Raw genomic sequence first — 18,802 nt, 5'->3', positions numbered from 1 at the left:
AGTGATCCTCAGCTATTCTGTGAGTTTAAGGCCACCCTGGGCTATACAAGACCCTGTGTCAAAAAACAGACAACACCTTCCCAACTCCTCCCATACTGCCCCCCAAAAATAATCAAATGAAGGAAAACTAGTAACAACAATACCCACTTGTCTCCTATGTGACAGCTCCATTCCGAGCCACTACAGTCTCTGGCCTGCTTACTGTCGCGGCCTCTACCTACCTTCACTCACTAACACCAGATTCCTGTCTAGTAACAACTCCCTGAATTGTATGGGGCTTGGCCTTCATCTGTTCTGCCTGCATCCTGAACAACTTGTACAACATGGAGGAGAGGAGCTCTCTTCTTTCCCTGTAAGTAGGCCTAGTTGTCTCATCTAGTACTTCCTGTCACAAGTCCGTGGGCCAGACCTCATCAAGGACCACTGTCAGCTGTCAGGAGAGTATGAAGAGTAATCCTGAAACAACATGGCTGAGAAACAAAGAGTTTTTTAGTAAGAAAAAAGGAGACTGGACGCTAGCGAGCGAAGAGCAGCCTCTCCTGAGGGGTGGAATGTGAACGAGAGAGTATATGATGAGTGTGTGTGTCTGGGGTGGGAAAGGGATACAAGACGCCTGAGAGCCGGCCTGAAACAGCCAGGCCTGGGCCATTCTCCATTTGCATTACAGCACTTTTCACATCTAGTGCCACAGACTCTTCATCTGTCTGGTCTACCAGGCTCAGAGCACTTTCTGCCCTTACCCATCTCTGTAAGCTGGAAGCTACTTCCTGTTATTTATCAGGAGGGTGGCTGGTACAGAGAGCAAAAAACAAAGCAGGACAGCTGGCTGGGGCCTGCTCAGAACTTCTACAGTCAGGAAGTGCTCAGTTCACAGGGGTTCCTCCACATCCAGCTAACTGCACTTTCCTAAGTCTGAACATTTTACCATTAATTAGCCTGGGTGGCAGGAAGCCTAGTTCCCATACACGGATGTGCTCTGTGTATACACAGCAACGGCCTGAGGCGCTGGGGAGGAACCAGCTGCATAGGACACTTAACCCTGTGTGTTAAATCTGGTTGATTTTTGTGGTGCTAAATATAGAGCCCAGGACCCCAAGCCCCTGCCCAGAGGATTTTAGGCAACTATTATACAGATTTTAAAGAAAAGACAGGCTGCAAGAATATGTCATTAGTCAATCACATGAAATATAAACTGACCAGCAGCCATAAGCATTTATTCAGAAAAGTTAGCCCTACCTAAATTACATTCTCTGAACTCTTTTTACTTCTGATTACTTATTATTTTCCCATGAAATCTAATTTTCCCTTAGATTATTCTTTCTTCCTTCTTTCTCTTCCTCCCTCCCTCTTTCTTTCAACAGGGTCTCCCTGTGTAACCCTGGCTGGCCTGCAACTCACCTTCCTCAATTCTTAGCCTCCTGCTGGGAATGTAGGTGTTGAGCACCAGGCTTGAATTCCCTGGATTTCCTAAACTACCTACTGTGAGAAGACTAGTTCACAGATATGCTAATGTGATGGCGGCAGGGGGCACCCAAGGCCTCAAGTGAAGAACACAGTAAAACCTTATCCAATTCCAAATGATCACATGATCAGCCCTAAAAACATACATATAGGTAACATCAGATACAATAAGCAAGTTGTATGTATACTTAGGGAGAAAACATATGCATATATACACGTTTAAGAAAAACAAGCCACAGCTGGGCAGTGGTGACTCATGCCTTTAATCCCAGCACTTGAGAGGCAGAGGGAAGCAGTATTTCTGAGTTTGAAGCCAACCTGATCTATAGAGTGAGTTCCAGGTCAGCCAGGGTTATACAGAGAAACCCTGTCTCAAAAAACAAAACAAAACAAAACAAAACCAGGCTACAAATTTGAAAGAGAGCAAAGAAGATGTAAGTACAGTGTACAGGAGAGGGTTTCTCTGGGTAACCCTCCCTGGCTGTCCTGGAAGTCCCTCTGTAAACTAGACTGGCCTCCAACTCACAAGAGATCCACCTGACTCTGCCTCACAAGTGCTGGGATTAAAGGCATGTGCCATCACATCCAGCCCCATATAAGCCATAGAAGAACATTTTGTTTGGTTTGGTTTGGTTTATTTTGTTTGAGACAAGGTTTCTCTGTATAGCCCAGACTGTCCTGGGATTCACTCTATAGACCAAGTTGGCCTCAATTCAGAAACACTTGCTCTGTCTCTCAAGTGCTGGGTTAAAGGTATACGCCATCACTGCCCAGCAGAACTGCCTTTTCTCATTAACAGTAACAATCTGGATCTTCGTTTGGCGTATACAGTTAGGAAATAGTTCAGTATAATTTGCTATAAAGACCTACTAGTTAATACTAGGCATGGTGGCACACACTTTTAATCTCAGCACTCAGGGGGCAGAGTCAAGCAGATGTGTGAATTTGAAGCCAGTCTTGTCTACATAGTGAATTCTAGGCCGACCAAGGTTAGAGAAACCTTTCCTCGAAAACTTAAAAAATTAAAGATCTACTAGGCAAAACAAAGGCATACAATGGATTTTTAACTTTAGAGAGGGAAAAGCCATGCCCTGTGCACACTTAATTCCATAAGGTTAATGAAAATCACATTTTTAAACAAGGTCTAATATTTTCACTACTATTGCTGTACAGTATTTTTGGCATATATCTGACAAATGGTTACATACCCAAACTAAGGCCCTGAAGAGTGAGTGAGTACAGAAGTTTCTTCAGACACACTCGTGGGCAATCGCAGGAGTCCAAGGACCCTGTCAACGTGTCAAACTACGAGGCAAGCTTCAGGGAGGTAAAGATTGAGACTTGAGAATCCAGTAAAAAAAAATGTACAGCCCCCTCAAAACCTATGAATTCTGAGAGCCTGCAGCTATGCTGGGTTTCTGGGCTGTCTTCATAGCACCTGCCCAGGGACCTGGTGCTCAAGACATCGAGGAACCAAAGTGAAAACAGACCCCTGCAGCTGCCAGCTGGGTGATGACCAGTGGGTAAGCAGCATCAGTTCACCCCATGAAGATGCTGAGCCCATCATCCTGCTGCCCGCCCTCCCAATCCCTTTGGACACTCTCCTCACCCTGCCCCTTCTCTGGCCTCTCTAAACCAAGGCAGCATTTTCTATAACTCTCCTTAGGATTGTGGGTTGGCTGAAAAAGTAAACGTGATTGCTACCAAGCCTGACAATAAGGGTTGAGTCTCTAGATTTTGTACGGAAGAAGAGAAACAACTCTTGCAAGTTGTCTTCTGAGCTCCAAAGTGTGTACAGTGGCCTACACATGTGTAAACACACACATACACACACAATTTAAATAAATAAATAAATAAATAAATAAATACAATACAATACAATACAATACAATAGGGGCTAGAGAGATGGTTCACTGGTTAAGGGCACCAGCTGCTCTTCCAAAGAACCTAGGTTCAATTCTCAGCACCCACATGGTAACTCACAATTGTCTGTGACTCCTCTTCCAGGAGATCCAACTCCTTCACACAAACATACATGCAAACAAAACACCAATGCATGTATAATAAAAATAAATTATATATATAAAAAATAACAGTCAATTCTCCCTTCTGTCCACTCCCTGTAAGTACAGGAGGGCCTGCCCTTCAAACACTCTAGGTTGACTGTTTCAGAGGCTCTGCACCAGCTGCTCCCTCTGCCTCATTCTCTTGGGTCTGTTTCCTCATCACCTTCTACTCTTTACTCACATGTCACCTTCCCAGTGACTCTCCTTCCAACCCCCTTCCTAAGGGCACACCATCCTCTAGTACAGGAAGAAATTCCTGACTTCATTACCACATCCCCTGTGACTATGACAGCACTGGACACCAACAAAGTATGCAATTAATACATGCAGAATTGCTACATAAATCACAAGCAAATGTGATGTAATATTACATGACTTTCTAATAAATACAAACCTAAGACACAGGACTGTCTATTATGAGCTACAGGTTTAACTGTAGTTTTAAACTCAATTCAGCTAGCTGGGCATTTTTAAGAACACCTAAACTAATACATACATACATACATACATGCATATATGCATACATACATACATAGCAGACTTTCCTAAGACTCAAGAGGTCCAGTGTAGTCCCCAAGACTGAGCTGAGCCTAGGCTCCCTTGGAATCTGAACAGACACAGGAACATGGGATTGCCAGTTGAATACTGTGCCTATCTAGTTATGAACCTCAGAGAGATCAGCCATGGCCTAAAGCCATTTCAAGTACAAAAATGAATTGGACTATAGCAATATAAATTTGAATGCAGTAACTAGTCCTCTCTTGTCTGAGGGTATCTGTAAACTCAGCAGAAATGACCTGACCTCATGTCTCCTGCAGAGCTCAGTGTCATACCCTCCTCATCCTTTGCTTCCTGTCCCTTGCCTAGTCAGGAGTTCACAACTTAGTGTTCTTTCTGCTTCAGAAATGTGAAAGAAGATCTTCATGGCAGGAATCTTTTTCTTCCACAAGGACACCTGTTTCTCCCCTTGTTTAAATGTAAATGTTCCCTTATGCTTTTGAAATAAATTTCCTTTTGTAATTTTTAAAAAAGAAAATGTCCAAGTGGGATGTCAAAGCTTTTGGACAATAAGTTCAATATGGAAAAACATATTTTTCCTAAATTCACATTTTAATTTTACTATAACTTTGAGATTCTATGGGGAAGGGTCCTGCCAAATCTGTCAGTGGGCTTATCCAATGCCTCCTGGCTACTTACAGGTGTGTTCAAGGAACAAGCTGGCCCTCCACTTCTTTTTCCATGCCCCATTCTAAGTACAAGGCAAACAGAACAGTGATTACTAATACAAGAGATTTTCCTGAGATTTTATACTAAAAAAGTCCTGTTCAGGAGCCTAACCTGGTAGCACTCACCTATAATCCCAGCACTGGGGAGGCTAAGACAAAGGATCACCTGTGCCATAAAGAGACCCTGCATTTGACTGGAGAGATGGCTCGTGGTTAAGAGCACTGACTATACTCTTCCAGACATCCTGAGTTCAATTCCCTTGGTGGCTAGCAACCATCTATAAAGAGATCTGTTACCCTCTTCTGGTAAGTCTGAAAACAACTACAGTGTACTCATATACATAAAATAAATAGTTATTTGAGAGAGAGAGAGAGAGAGACAGACAGACAGACAGACAGACAGACAGACACTCTACCTCAAAAAATAAATGTCAAAGTCCCAGCAGTCCCACACCAGGCAGACATCTTTTAGACAAGTGGAAAAGCAGCACAAGACACAAAAGGGAAAGAAGGATGCTGCCTTGGGAGCCAGGTAAACAGAGGGCAGTGTTCTGGGGCAGCAACTGTTTCTGCTGCCCAGTCTTCCCATTAGAGGACATCTTGTTGGCATGTCTCTCACACAGAATGGTATTCCACACTTCAGAGGCCTCCCAGTACCTGCTATGCCATGTCAGAAACAGTAGTACTAATAAGACTATTCACAATGTAGAGTTTTTTACAAGTACTAACTGCTTCTGATCTTTAGGAGAACACTAGAAGGTGGGTGGTAATTCTATTGTATAGACAGGCAAACTGAGTCATATGGGCACTGAAAAGCAGAGCCATTTTCTAAACTCAGATCTTCTGACCTCATGTTCACAGTTTATCTGGGGTGGCATGAGTGTCATAGGGGGCTAGTCAATTAGGAACCATCACAGCCATAACTCATACCTTAACAGCAGCATTCAGAAGGGGTAAGTCACTGGAAGCCATACAAAGGACAGCCTTATGGAAATGTCAGAGTGACCACACACGTGCACACGCAGGCAGCAACTGCAGCTCCTGGAGCCAGGCATCACTGTCTTTTCAGAACATACATGGGAGAGTGGGTGCACAACACATCATACTTTGTGATAGCATTTACATACTTCTACAGGGCTTTCTTTATACAAAATCCTGCTGCTGTCATAGAGGTATCATAGCCTGCTTTCGGCTGCTGTGACTAGGAAAGGTAAGTCTAGCTGGCAAGTTTAAAGGCTAGAGGCCAACAGCAAAGTACCATCAAAGGCAATGTACCGCTGCATCTCCTGGCAGAAAGCTGGGGCAAGCAGAGAGGAACACGAGAAGCATCCCCTCTGTAACAACCCACTCTCAAGCTAACTAACCCCACCCTTCTAGAGCTACAACTCATGTAAGAAGAGCAGGGGTTGCACTGATCAGCCTAATGACCCTAAAAGCCCTATGTTCTTTTCCACTGTTCACATGTGAGAAATACATTTTGCTGGGGGCCAAGCATACCAAACTATACCAAGTTGTGACATGCAATGCCAGCCTTAGATTCCTTTCCCCAGATGAACATTAAAGCCTCTCAGGCTTTGATTATAAAACAGGGGAAGGAGGTAGGAAGCAACAAAACACCAACAGGAGAAAAAATCCAACTGCTTAGCTTTTCCATCTGAGTTTGGTTAATGTAGAGGAGAACCCTTACTGACCTAACTACCCTGGTAGTATGGTGTGATGGTTTATATATGCTTGTCCCAGGGAGTGGCACTATTAGAAGATGTGGCCTTGTTGGAGGAAGTGCGTCACTGTGGGGTTGGGCGTGGAGATCTTCCTCCTAGATGCCTGAGCATGCCCAGTCTGTTCCTCGCTTCCTTTGGATAAAGATGTAGAACCCTCAGCTCCTCCTGCACCATTCCTGCCTGGATACTACCCTGTGTCTGCCTTGATGACAATGGACTGTAAGCCAGCCCCAATTAAATGTCTTTTAGCCAAGCGGTGGTGATGCACGCCTGTAATCCCAGCACTCTGGGAGGTGGAGGCAGGCGGATTTCTGAGTTCGAGGCCAGCCTGGTCTACAGAGTGAGTTCCAGGACAGCCAGGGCTACACAGAGAAACCCTGTCTCAAAACAAAAAAACAAAAAAACAAAAAAACAAACAAACAAAAAAACGTCTTTTATAAAACTGTCATTGGTCATAGTGTCTGTTCACAGCAGTAAAACCCTGACTAAAACATATAGGAATTCTAGAAACAGCAAATACTGCTCTAGGGGAAAAGGATAATGCTGGGCTGGCAAGATGTTCAGTGGGTAAAGGCATCTGCCAAACCTAACAACCTAAGTTCAGGGAGAGCATTCTCCTCTCACCTCTACAGGTGGGAGTCATAATGAGCCAGTATGTATACACATACACACACAAATAAATGCAATAAAATCCAAGTATAAAGTTACTTCTGTGGGTTTGCTTGAGACACATTATAAAACTAATTTATAAGTCAGTTGTTCCACATAGAAGAGGTCAACGGATTCCAATTCCATCAACAGCAAGTAGTTTCTAGACTAAGACTGGAACCAGAAAGCCTGTTTAGTCTATTGCGTATAAAACCCATGGTAATAGTCCAACAACCTTAATCAGAATTTCAATGAGGAAAGCCAAGTCAAAACTGTAAACTGCAACAATCAGAAGCATTTCCAGGCCCAGTACAATAGTGCATACTAGCAATCTCAACACTTGGGAGGATTAGGCAAGTAGACTGAGTTTAAGGACAGCCTGTGTTAGTTATATTCCCTGTTATCTCACCAACCAAATCAACAACAGAACACATACCTGTCTACAGCACTCATGAGGTAGAGTCTGTCTCAAAACAAAACCAAAAATCAACACACACAGACACACAAAACAAAAAACCAAACAAATAAACAACAGCCCAGTGATTGGCTAAGCTCCTGTATATCACAGAGCTAACTGTCCCGACTAGGAAGCAAGAGCACTTGTTGCCCTCCATCATTAGAGACCAAGGCACACAGGTCTAGCTGACTTCTCAAACCCCAGGGTAAGATTTGAAGAGAACAGAAGGCAAAGGCACCTGTGAGTCAAAGACAAACCTGGTTTACATATGGAGTTACATGTCAGCCATGGCTACATAACTAAAAATCAAACAAGAGCCTACCAGCCCTTCCAGAGGACCCAGGTTTGATTCCCAGCACCCACACGGCAGTGATAACCATAACCATAGTCCCTATAACTCTCTAGGGACTGAATATACATGCAGGCAACACACACACACACACCCACACACACACACACACACTAAATGTACAAAAAACTAATGCAACAGAATCAAAGTCTAAAAACAAAAACAAAACTCATTGTAGCTGAGTGGCACAGCATTTGTGGTGAGAACATAAAGTTCTGGGTTCCATCCCTATGACTGAACAAAAAAATAACAGTAAAAAAGTATTTCCTCAATGAAGTCAAGGAGGAAAAAGCCATCTTTATTCTGAATAAAACTTGATTCTAATCTAAAGACCTGAAGAAGAGTGCTTCATTTTTACTTTAATACCCCCAAAGAAATACACTAAGATTCAAATGCATTTGAATGAAAAAAAGTTTTGAATTTAGAAATGAAAAAATAACTTATTCTATAAACACATGGGACTTTCTTATAAACCAGTGGTTCTATAGATTGAAAATTGAAAAATACAACTCATGATCATACTTAGAATTCTAAGCACCTCTGTTTGTGCAGTATTAGGGATTGAGGTTAGGACTTGTTAGACATGGGCACTGTAATGTGTCTCCAGTCCTGAACTACATACTTTTCATAGTATATTATTTGGATATTAGTTTCCAATTTGAGAAAATTAAGGGCAAACCTCAAATACAATCAGTTTAACTTGTTCTTCAGTGCGTGCTGGGATTGGACCTGAGACGGAGCACCCTGAACACTGGCTGAGCACTGAGCCCAAGTTTTCTTATCCTTCTCAGTGATGGTTTAACTTAAGTAAAATGAAAGAATCAGAACTTAGCAGGCACCAAACTTTTTATGAGAAGACTATATCAACAGAAAGAGGACAAAGGCTATTATTGCTGCAGTTTGGAGCAACTGAGGGTCCTCACTGACACTTGCTAAGGTGACGATACTTTACCTCAATGTCCTGGAGACTGAACTCCTTGTGATCTGTGAAGCTTGCAGCCCCAGCACTGAGCTCCATGAGCATCTTGGCAATCTCGGGCTTTATGGCTGAGGTCAGTCTGCTGGCGGCTTCCGTTACATGCTCCTGTACATCTCTGAGCTGCATGGCGGCCTTTGAGTAGTGTGAGTTCCTGAACACGGTGCTGAAGAGATCGGTGAGGAACGTACTAGCACGGCAAAAGACATTGAGGGCATCCAGGTACTTAGAGATGCCCTGCTGGATGTCAGCAATGGGAGTAGAGTGGGACATGGCATGGTGGCAGCTGCCTGCAGTGGTCAGACTGCCCAGTGGGGCAGAGGGAGCCGTGGATGCCAGGGGAGCGCTCAGTGCTCGGCCCAGCTCAGGCATCGGGTACTGCTGGTGCTGCTGCACCTTCTGCTTGGACCCGCCAAGCAGGAAGCGCCGCTTGTAGTCCATCTTATTGTCCTGGGCACTGCAGCAATACATGCGGGTGGGGAACTGTCCCGGGGACCACTGGCAGGTCAGGGTTCTGAGTCCTTTTTTCCCCAAAAACTGTAGCTAGGTATAAAAATAGTGGAGTTCTGCAAATCTAAGTTTTAAAAAAGGCATTTCCATGAGGCAGGTGACCGTGTGATCCAACATAAAGGTGAAAAAAATAACAGATTTATATAATTAATATTTTCAGTGTAGGTAGGAACTCTAACAGAAAAATAACAGTGTCCGAAATGCTCTGTAACTGTTCAGCATCCTACCCTCAATGAAGATATGCTTGCTGAGGAAAATGTTTATTTATAATTGCTTTGCAAGAATATTTTGATACTTACATTTACAATGGCAGAAAAATAACTTAACTTTTAAAATGTAATATAATGTATCTTTTATATACCAAAAAGGACCCTAGCTGGTCAACAGCATTTAGGCGGAAGGGGTTACTTCACAAGAAGTCCTTAAGGAAGAACACACCTCTGCAGAATTCTGACAGAGCCTGCCTGTCAAATCCATTTACCTGGAAAGCTGTTTCTCAGTGCTAAAAACTTCCAAATCTCCTGTAATGTTTCTGGGAACAAGTCTTCTTCAAACATGGCATTTGTTATTGTGTGTCTTCTCCTTTCCTTTGTTTGCTGAGGTAGCGGTTTCCTTGTAACATTAATAAAAAGTGCTTCCAGACTGGGTTGGCCTGCAGTTGCAAAGTCTGAAGCAAGAAAGCACGGATGTATTCATAAGGCCTCTAAGTCATTTCCTGTAAAAGGGAAGAAAGAAGATGAAGTCAGGGAGGCTGTAGGACAAAGCAATTCTGAACACTTCGACAATGCTGTATCCTCCACTTCGGTGAGCTTCACGTCAAGACACCATAATAAGCTTCATAAAAGCAGAACAGGGTGAAACCCAGCTTTGAGAAGAATGTTAGAAAACTCATTGGGGGCCAGGCAGTGGTGGTACACACCTTTAATCCTAGCACATGGCAGAGGCAGAGGGATCTCTGAGTTCAAGGCCAGCCAGAGCTATAAAGTGAGCTTTTGGAGAGCCAGGGTTACACAGATAGGGCACTCGGATATGGGATAGTATTCTGCATGCCATCTGTGTATACCCCCCTCCCTGTACAACTTAAATAAGCTCTATAAAACACAAGTAAAGTGCTGCACGCCTGTAATCCCAGGTCTTAGATATCTGTTTGAGTTTGAGGTCAGTTTAAAAAGTCAAGTATCAGAACAGATCAGATCAGATCAGATCAGGGCTATATGATCAAAGGAGCGAAATCACCTCTACATGATTTGGAGTATCTAGAGCAATGTGAGCACCATGTGATCAGCTGTTAATCTGTTTAATGGTAATAACAAGAAAAAAATCTGTATGTGTTTTATACAAAGACAGTTCTAAAATTTCACATTTATTTGCCTATTTATGTAGAATTCGGAAGACAACCTGTGGGAGTCTGTTCTCTCCTTGTATCATGTCAATCCTAATCAGGCTTGGCAGCAAGCACTCTTACCCACTGTACATGGGACACCATACCAGCCAGAATTAATTCTGCTAAAAAGAAGATTATGTATTTTATTTTATGTGTATGGGTGTTTTGTCTGCACACATGTCTGGGCATTGAGTGTGCCTGATGTCTGCAAAGGCCAGAAGAGGGCATCAGAGCCCCCTGGAACTGGAGTTACCAATGGTTATAAGCTGCCATGGAAGTGCTAAGATTCAAACTCAGGTCCTCTGGAAGAGCAGCCAATGCCCCTTAACTTTTGAACCATCTCTCCAGCCCCCGAAACTACTTTTTGTTTTTGGGTTTTTTTTTTCCCCCGAGACAGGGTTTCTCTGTGTAGCCCTGGCCGTCCTGGAGCTCACTCTGTAGACCAGGCTGGCCTCAAACTCAGAAATCCGCCTGCCTCTGCCTCCCAAGTGCTGGGATCAAAGGCGTGAACCACCGCCACCACGCCTGAAACTACTTAAAAAAAAAAAAAAAAACTTTACATATTAAGTGAGGTAACCCAGTCTCAAAAGATCAATCATGGTATGCACTCACTAATAAGAGGATATTAGCCTGGAAAACTGGAATACCCAAAACATAATCCACACATCAAATGAGGTACAAGAAGAACGGAGGAGTGGCCCCTGGTTCTGGAAAGACTCAGTGTAGCAGTATAAGGTAAAACCAGAACAGGGAAGTGGGAAGGGGTGGGTGAAAGAACAGGGGGGGAAGGGGGCTTCTTATGCGACTTTCGGGGAGTGGGGGGCCAGAAAAGGGGAAATCATTTGAAATGTAAATAAAAAATATATCGAATTAAAAAAAACAAAAAAAAAAAAAAAAAAAAAACAAAAAAAGTTAATGGCTCCACATTTTATTTTATTTTTATTTTTTTTAAAGAAAGCAGGTTTTTTTGGTTGGTTGGTTGATTGGTTGTTTGGTTGTTTGGTTGGTTGTTTGGTTGGTTTTTTGAGACAGGGTTTCTCTGTGTAGTCCTTGCTGTCCTGGAACTCACTTTATAGACCAGACTGGCCTTGAACTCAGAAATCCGCCTGCCTCTGCCTCCCAAGTGCTGGGATTACAGGCATGCGCCACCACACCTGGGTCTGAAACTACTTTTAAGAAAACTAAATATAGGGGGAGAGTAAACGATATAAGGACCAAAAGTATGGAAAAATTTTAATTTATTTTTAAAGCAACAACAACAAAAGTAAGAAAAAAAGAAAAAGAAAACCAAATGCAGCACTCTGGAGGTCAAGGCAGGAGGAGTTCCATGAGTCTGAGACCAGCCCAGGCTAAGTTTCAGAATAGACTGGGCTAAAAGAAAGTCCTGACTCAACAATCAAACAATCAAAAATAAATAGATACAGATTCTGGACCTAAGACATGAAGATCTCTGTAAATCCCAGCACTTGGAAAGCTGGGGCAAAATACATGCAGAGGTTTGAGGTTAGCCTATGGATAAGTACATAGTGAGTGTCAATCCAGCTTGAACCTTAGAATAAGACCCTGTCAAAGGGGACACAGCAGGACTCTGGTGTTGAAAAACAGGGACACTAACACAAGAAAGCTCTGAGAGCTCTATGGGACACTACCAAGCATACAAGTGTGACTATGCTGGGCAGTGGTGGCGCAAGTCTTTAATCCCAGCACTTGGGAGGCAGAGGCAGGCAGATTTCTGAGTTTGAGGCCAGCCTGGTCTACAAAGTGAGTTCCAGGACAGCCAGTGCTACACAGAGAAACCCTGTCTTGAAAAACCAAAAAGAGAAAAAAGGAAAACAAGTGTGACTATAACAAGGTATATTTGAAGGACTGACTGATGACTAAGAAGTCCACAAATCTGATGAAAATGAAACTATACATCCAAGTGAAATAGACTAAGAGAGCCACATTAGGATCAAAGCATCGTAAGACAACTTCAAGCTGTAAAGAATCGAGTCAGCACAGAGATGGCTCTCACTCCTCGTGGTCATTAGATAATGGCACCAGTCTCTGAACCCTGAGCCCTGTTCCTACAATAAGAAGTAGGGCTTCTTAAAGCATTAAGTCAAAACACTTCTAGAAAACAAAAACAATATGTAATCTTGTCTCATATTTCAGTTTAAAGACACCTGACCTGTGCTGGGGTATAATTTAGTGGAAGACTATGTGTTGCACAAAGCCCTGGAGTCAATTACTAGCACTAAAAAAAAAAAAAAAAAAAAAAAAAAACTCAAACTTTTATTAATATACAACTGATTTATATAAAATGCAGTAATCCTACTCAAAAGGACTTTACCTTCATGACTAATTAGTTACCTGTGTTTGCCTCTAAATGGCACTATATTGGAAATTAGTTTCAACATATAAATTTTGTGTAAAAACTAATATTCAGTTCATGACTTTTGTACTCTCGCTTTTGGACAGTTCCAACCTCATACTTATAACCTGAAGACAATGCCAACGTGGACTATTGAGCAAGAGCCCCTACCTCAACTCTTGCCTAACAGGCCCAAGGCCTTAGGCTTAATCCCCAGAACTGAAAAAAAAAAAACTTCATAAACTTCACTTTATAAATACTATGTTTCTAAATTAGCAGACAGATTTAAAAACCATAATGAGGGCTGGAGAGAAGGCTCAGCGGTTAAGAGCACTGCCTGCTCTTCTGAAGGTCCTAAGTTCAAAATCCCAGCAACCACATAGTGGCTCACAACCATCTGTAATGACATCTGATGCCCTTTTCTGGGATATCTGAAGACAGCTACAGCAAGCGGGGCTGGAGTGAGCAGGGCAGGAGGGAGAGCTGGAGATCACTAATTGCTCTTCCAGAGGTTCTGAGTTCAATTCCCAGCAACCACACGGTGGCTCACAACCATCTGTAAAGAGATCAGATTCCCTCTTCTGATGTCTGAAAAACAGCTACAGTGTACTTATATATAACAAACAAATAAATCTTTAAAAAAAAATGAAATTCTAAGTTTGTAGGTGACAAGATGTGTGAATATTATGCTAAATGTAGTCAGATTTCATGACTAACACAGTGGTGCACACACATAAAACAATAAAGTAAAAGATGCTCATTTAAAAAAATAAATGTACACATATGCACACAAACATCAGCTGTGGGTATATTACTTGAACAATTTTTAAATGTTTTAAAGATGTATTTATTTTAATTTTGTGTGTATAGGTGTTTTGCCTCATTTATGGGTGTGCACTGTGGAGATCACAAGAGGGCCCCAGATCCCCTGGAACTGGAGTTGCAGGTGTGGATGCTGGGAACTGAACCTATGTTTTCTGCAAGAGCAGCCTCTCCAACCCCTATACTTCCTTTCCTTTTTTCTTTTTCTGTTTTTCAAGACAGCATTTCTCTATGGAGCCCTGGAACTCACTCTGTAGACCAGGCTGGCCTCAAACCAGGAGATCCACCTGCCTGTTTCCCAAGTGCTGAGAGTAAAGATGTACAACACCGCTGCCTGGCTCCTCTCTTCTCCTCTCTCCCCTCTCCTACCCTCTCCCCTCTCCCTCTCTTTCTTTCTTTTTCTTTTTTCTTTCTTTTTTTTTTTTTGTTTTGTTTTGTTTTGTTTTTTCAAGACAGGGTTTCTCTGTGTAGCCCTGGCTGTCCTGGAACTCATTCTGTAGACCAGGCTGGCCTCAAACTCAGAAATCTTCCTGCCTCAGCCTCAAGTGCTGGGATTAAAGGCATGCACCACCACCGCCCGGCTCTCCCTCTCTTTCTTTTTCTTTTTTTTTTAAAGAAAGAATTTAGAAATTTAAAGAAAAATTTAAAGAATTTTAAAGAAAATTCTCCCTGATGCTGTCTTTCAAATGCATTTGATCCACATTTATCTTCCTAAGGACTAAACTATTAAAAAAATATTTCTCTTTCATATCCTCTTAATAAAATCAGCAGCAGGAAAACATTCAAAATATAGGAAGCTGTACACAGTAGATAAATACTCACTGTGAAAGGCTGCACAAGTTAGTGCAACCATCCAGTAATGTCTTCATAAATTCTAATGCTACTAACAATTCTCAAGCACATCAGAAAATTACACTTCAGTAGGTTAAATGGTACCTTTCAACACCACATAACTTGCAAAGGTTCTCAATAGATTTAAATACAGACCAATTACATTCATTCCTTCTAACTATTTCAAACAACAGAAAACATTCTTGAAACTAGATGGAGAACCAGTGTAAGAGCAACCTTGGGCCCCCAGCAAGAAAATGCAAAGTGCTTGCTATTCACTAAGGAAAGTGATGGGAAGCACACCTCCCTCTAAGACAGGCTGGGTGAGGTCCTGGTTCTGCACTGACCAGTAATGTGACCTTGAGTAAGTTCTTTAGCCTCTCAGCAAAGGTGTCATCATCTATATATAAACAGACATAATAAAAGTACTATGAGACAAATGAGCCCATACATATTAAAAAACAGAATAAAGTCACACAGGACAAGAGACAGTAAGCAGGTCTCATTATCTTTGTTTGTCTGGAAAAACACTACTGATAAACAAAAAAGGTTTTGTTGAGTTACCTAATCCCTAAACCAAACAGAAACCTACCTACTTACCCTCGGATGGGAGGTAGCACATGCCTCATGAACCCTAATGTCTACTTCAATACACTAAGGAAAGAGAAATGGATTCCTGAATGAATTCATTAGAAGTTCCTGTTTGACTAAAATCTGATTGCTATGATTTATAAATATAGAGCGTGTGTGTGTGTGTGTGTGTGTGTGTGTGTGTGTGTGTGTGCGCGCGCGCCCGGGGCCAAATCTAAGACCTCACCTTGGTAGGGAAGTGCTCTTCCTGATCTAGCCATTACAGCCTTAGCTTCTGCCAGAAAACAACTGTCAGTCCATTTCATTCATTCAGGCAAGAGAGAACACAGAGCAGCAAGCAGCTCTGCTGTCAGCAATTAAAGGGCACAAGGAGAGTCACTGAAGGACGGCAAGAGCTTACCTTGGCATTCTCCCCAATCCAGGTAGCCTAATGATAAAGCTCTACAAGAGAATCACAGCCTAACAGGAAGGTTTGAGCCACTGCTGAGAAGGCAGAGCACTCGGAAAATGTGTTGTATTCTAAGATAGAGCACAGCAGAGCTGACCACTTCCTAGATCCCACAGAGCCAAAGGAGCACAATGAGGTAAGCAGTGCTTCCTGGAGAAGCTGGGTAAGTGCCCAGCTCTAAATAGGCAGCTACAAAAATCAGGAGTGGGAAACAATCTAATCAGCTTCATCTCTCCCATACTTCCCATCTGATCACCAAGTTAGCCAGCTCCCACAAAGGAGATGGGATTGCCAGAAAGAGGAACCCCTGCCAATTCCCTGCTCAGGTTTGGTTCTTTGGTTAGTTGATTTAGGAGATGGCACTAAGGGCTAAGCTTATGATAGAACTAAGTAAATGTTCTACCACTGAGCTACATTTTTTTTTTTTTTTTTTTTTTTTTTTTTTTTTTGGTTTTGGGTTTTCGAGACAGGGTTTCTCTGTGTAGCCCTGGCTGCCCTGGAACTCGCTCTGTAGAGCAGGTTGGCCTCGAACTCAGAAATCCGCCTGTCTCTGCCTCCCAAGTACTGGGATTAAAGGAGTGAGCCACCACTGCCTGGTATAAACAAGTTCATTTTTTTAAATTACATTACATTTCTTGTGTGTGTGTGTGTGTGTGTGTGTGAGACATGTGTGGAGGTCAGCTGACTTGGAGGAGTTGTTTCTCTTCTTCCACCATGTGGTGAATGACTCTTTTGCCTGCTAAGTCATTTTGCCAGCCCTGAGTTCTTCATTAACAATCACTCACTAATGAAGACAAACTGGAATGTCTTCAAAGGACACTAAACTAGGTGTGGCGCATGGACTCAGGAAGGCAGAGGCCAGAGGATCTATGTGAATTCGAGGCCTGACTAGGCTTCATAGTGAGACTCTATTAAAAAAGAGAGAGAGAGAGAGAGAGAGAGAGAGAGAAAGAGATTAACCAAGATGAAAAGATCAGTTCCCCCAAAATAAACTTATTTTACAGACAAGGTCTTATTATGTACCCCAGGCTGACTTTAAACTCAAACAGCTGAGGATTATCTTAAACTTACCTCTCTAATGCTGAGATCAGAGGCTGCATTATAACCCTGTGATACTAGGCCTGGTTTTAAGTGGTCTTGAGGCTCAAACCCAGAACTTCAAGCAAACACTCCTCCCTAGCCAAGAAATAGGCATTTTAGACCCTACAAAAAGACCTGTAAAAGCCATGCTTGTGGCTTTTACACACACTTGTAACCTAGGTGACTGAGGCAGAAGGATCCTGAGTACAATTAAGACCTCAGCTACATAGTGAGTTTGAGGCTAGTGTGAGCTGCACAGAAAGACACTAACTCAAACGATACAGAAATAAATAAATACAGAAATGCATAAATAAATGAAAAAGGCAAGAGAAGAGGAAAAACACCTGAAAACTGTCTGAATGGTATCTTGTGACACTTGAGAACGAGGGAAAAAGAACTATGATTACATGATGAAAGACACCGGAAGAACTGAAACAGAAATAAGGTACAAAGACATATACACGTGTGCTGAGTGTAGTGTCAGTGTTGTATGCTTGTCCTGCTCCATCACTCTCTGCCTTATTCCTCTGGCACAAAGTCTCCCTAAACCTGGAGCTAGGCTGGCAGCCAACAAGCCTCAAATCTTCCTGTCTCCACCCTCAAAACGCTGGGGTTATGGGCACACATGCATCCACATTCAGCTTTTCACATATATTCTGGGATCTGAACTCAGGTCCCTATGCTTGCACAGGAAGTGATCCTGCCCACTGAGCCATCTCTGTACATGTAACATACACACACTTTTAAAAAGTGTTGAGGCTGGGCATGAGAAAAGAAAAAAAAAATCCAAAACCAATAAAAATGTTTTGTGTAAGGTACACAGAAAAGCAAAGGCAAAAATACAAGCCACATTTCTTTCACCCCATAATGTGTTTTAGTCTTGCCAGTATAGAAAGATGTAACTCCTCACTGAACCTGGAGCCCACTGACAGCCAGACTAGCAAGCCCTCGAGGTTTCCTACCTCTGCCCTCAGCAGTCAGATTCCAGGTGCACAGTGCCTTGCCTGGCTTTTGGGGTTTTTTTTTTGTTTTGTTTTGTTTTTCTTTTTGGTTTTTTTTTTTTTTTTTTTTTTTTTTTTTTGAGATAGGGTTTCTCTGTATAGCCCTGGCTGTCCTGAACTCACTCTGTAGACCAGGCTGGCCTCAAACTCAGAAATCCACCTGCCTCTGCCTCCCAGAGTGCTGGGATTACAGGCGTGTGCCACCACCACCCAGTCTTGCCTGGCTTTTATGTGGGTGCTGGAGATCCAAATTCAAGTCCTCACATTTACACAGCAAGTACTTTATCCACTAAGCTTTCTCCCCAGCTCTGTAATTTAAAAAATATTCAATGTTTTTAATCCCTAAAATTTAAGCAGACAAATGACTCAATTAATTATGCCATGTTTTCTTTGTTTGTTTCTTTTTTTCCCCAAGCCAGGGTCTCTCTCTCTCTCTAGTGACTCCAGGCTGACTTCATATTTATAGTGACCCTCTAGCCTTGGCCTCCTAAATGCTGGGATTAAAAGAGTGAGCCATCATGCCCAGCTGTTTGTTTTTGAGATAGCTTCTCACTATGTAGACCAGACTAGCCTAGAACTCACTATGTGTAGCCCAGGCTCATCTCAAACTCCCGTCAATCTCATCCTCATCCTCCCAAGGGCTAGGACTGTGACAGCTTTAGTTACCTCATGTTTGACCTTTCTACTGTTATATTTTGACAATAAAAAAAAAAATCCTTTCATCCACCTGAATTGAAAATATCAGTCTTAAGCTAGGCATGATGGCGCTTGCTTTTAATCTAAGCACTCAAGAGGCAGAGAAGCAGGCGGATATCTGAGTTCAAGGCCAGCCTGGTCTCTGAAGCGAAGTAGACCTGTCTCCAAAAACCAAAAAGGAA

General features: G+C 42.5%; 1 protein-coding gene across 4 annotated transcripts in view; it reads right to left on the bottom strand.

The window, feature by feature from the left end:
- Positions 1 to 18,802, bottom strand: part of Garre1 (granule associated Rac and RHOG effector 1) — an 80,488-nt gene that overhangs the window by 41,164 nt on the left and 20,522 nt on the right. For 3 of the 4 annotated variants that reach the window (XM_052165692.1, XM_052165669.1, XM_052165679.1), the window contains exon 2: positions 8,881 to 10,129. In XM_052165692.1, coding sequence (XP_052021652.1) covers positions 8,881 to 9,375 — 495 coding nt within the window. In that variant the 5' untranslated portion in view covers positions 9,376 to 10,129. The remainder of the gene's footprint in view (positions 1 to 8,880; positions 10,130 to 18,802) is intronic. The other variant, XM_052165685.1, reaches the window with a different exon arrangement.

The sequence above is a fragment of the Apodemus sylvaticus genome, chromosome 1 (genome assembly GCF_947179515.1).
Source record: "Apodemus sylvaticus chromosome 1, mApoSyl1.1, whole genome shotgun sequence".
NCBI classification, from domain to species: domain Eukaryota; kingdom Metazoa; phylum Chordata; class Mammalia; order Rodentia; family Muridae; genus Apodemus; species Apodemus sylvaticus.
The sequence above is the reverse complement of the archived record's forward strand: the minus strand, read 5'-3'. Positions and strand labels throughout refer to the sequence as shown.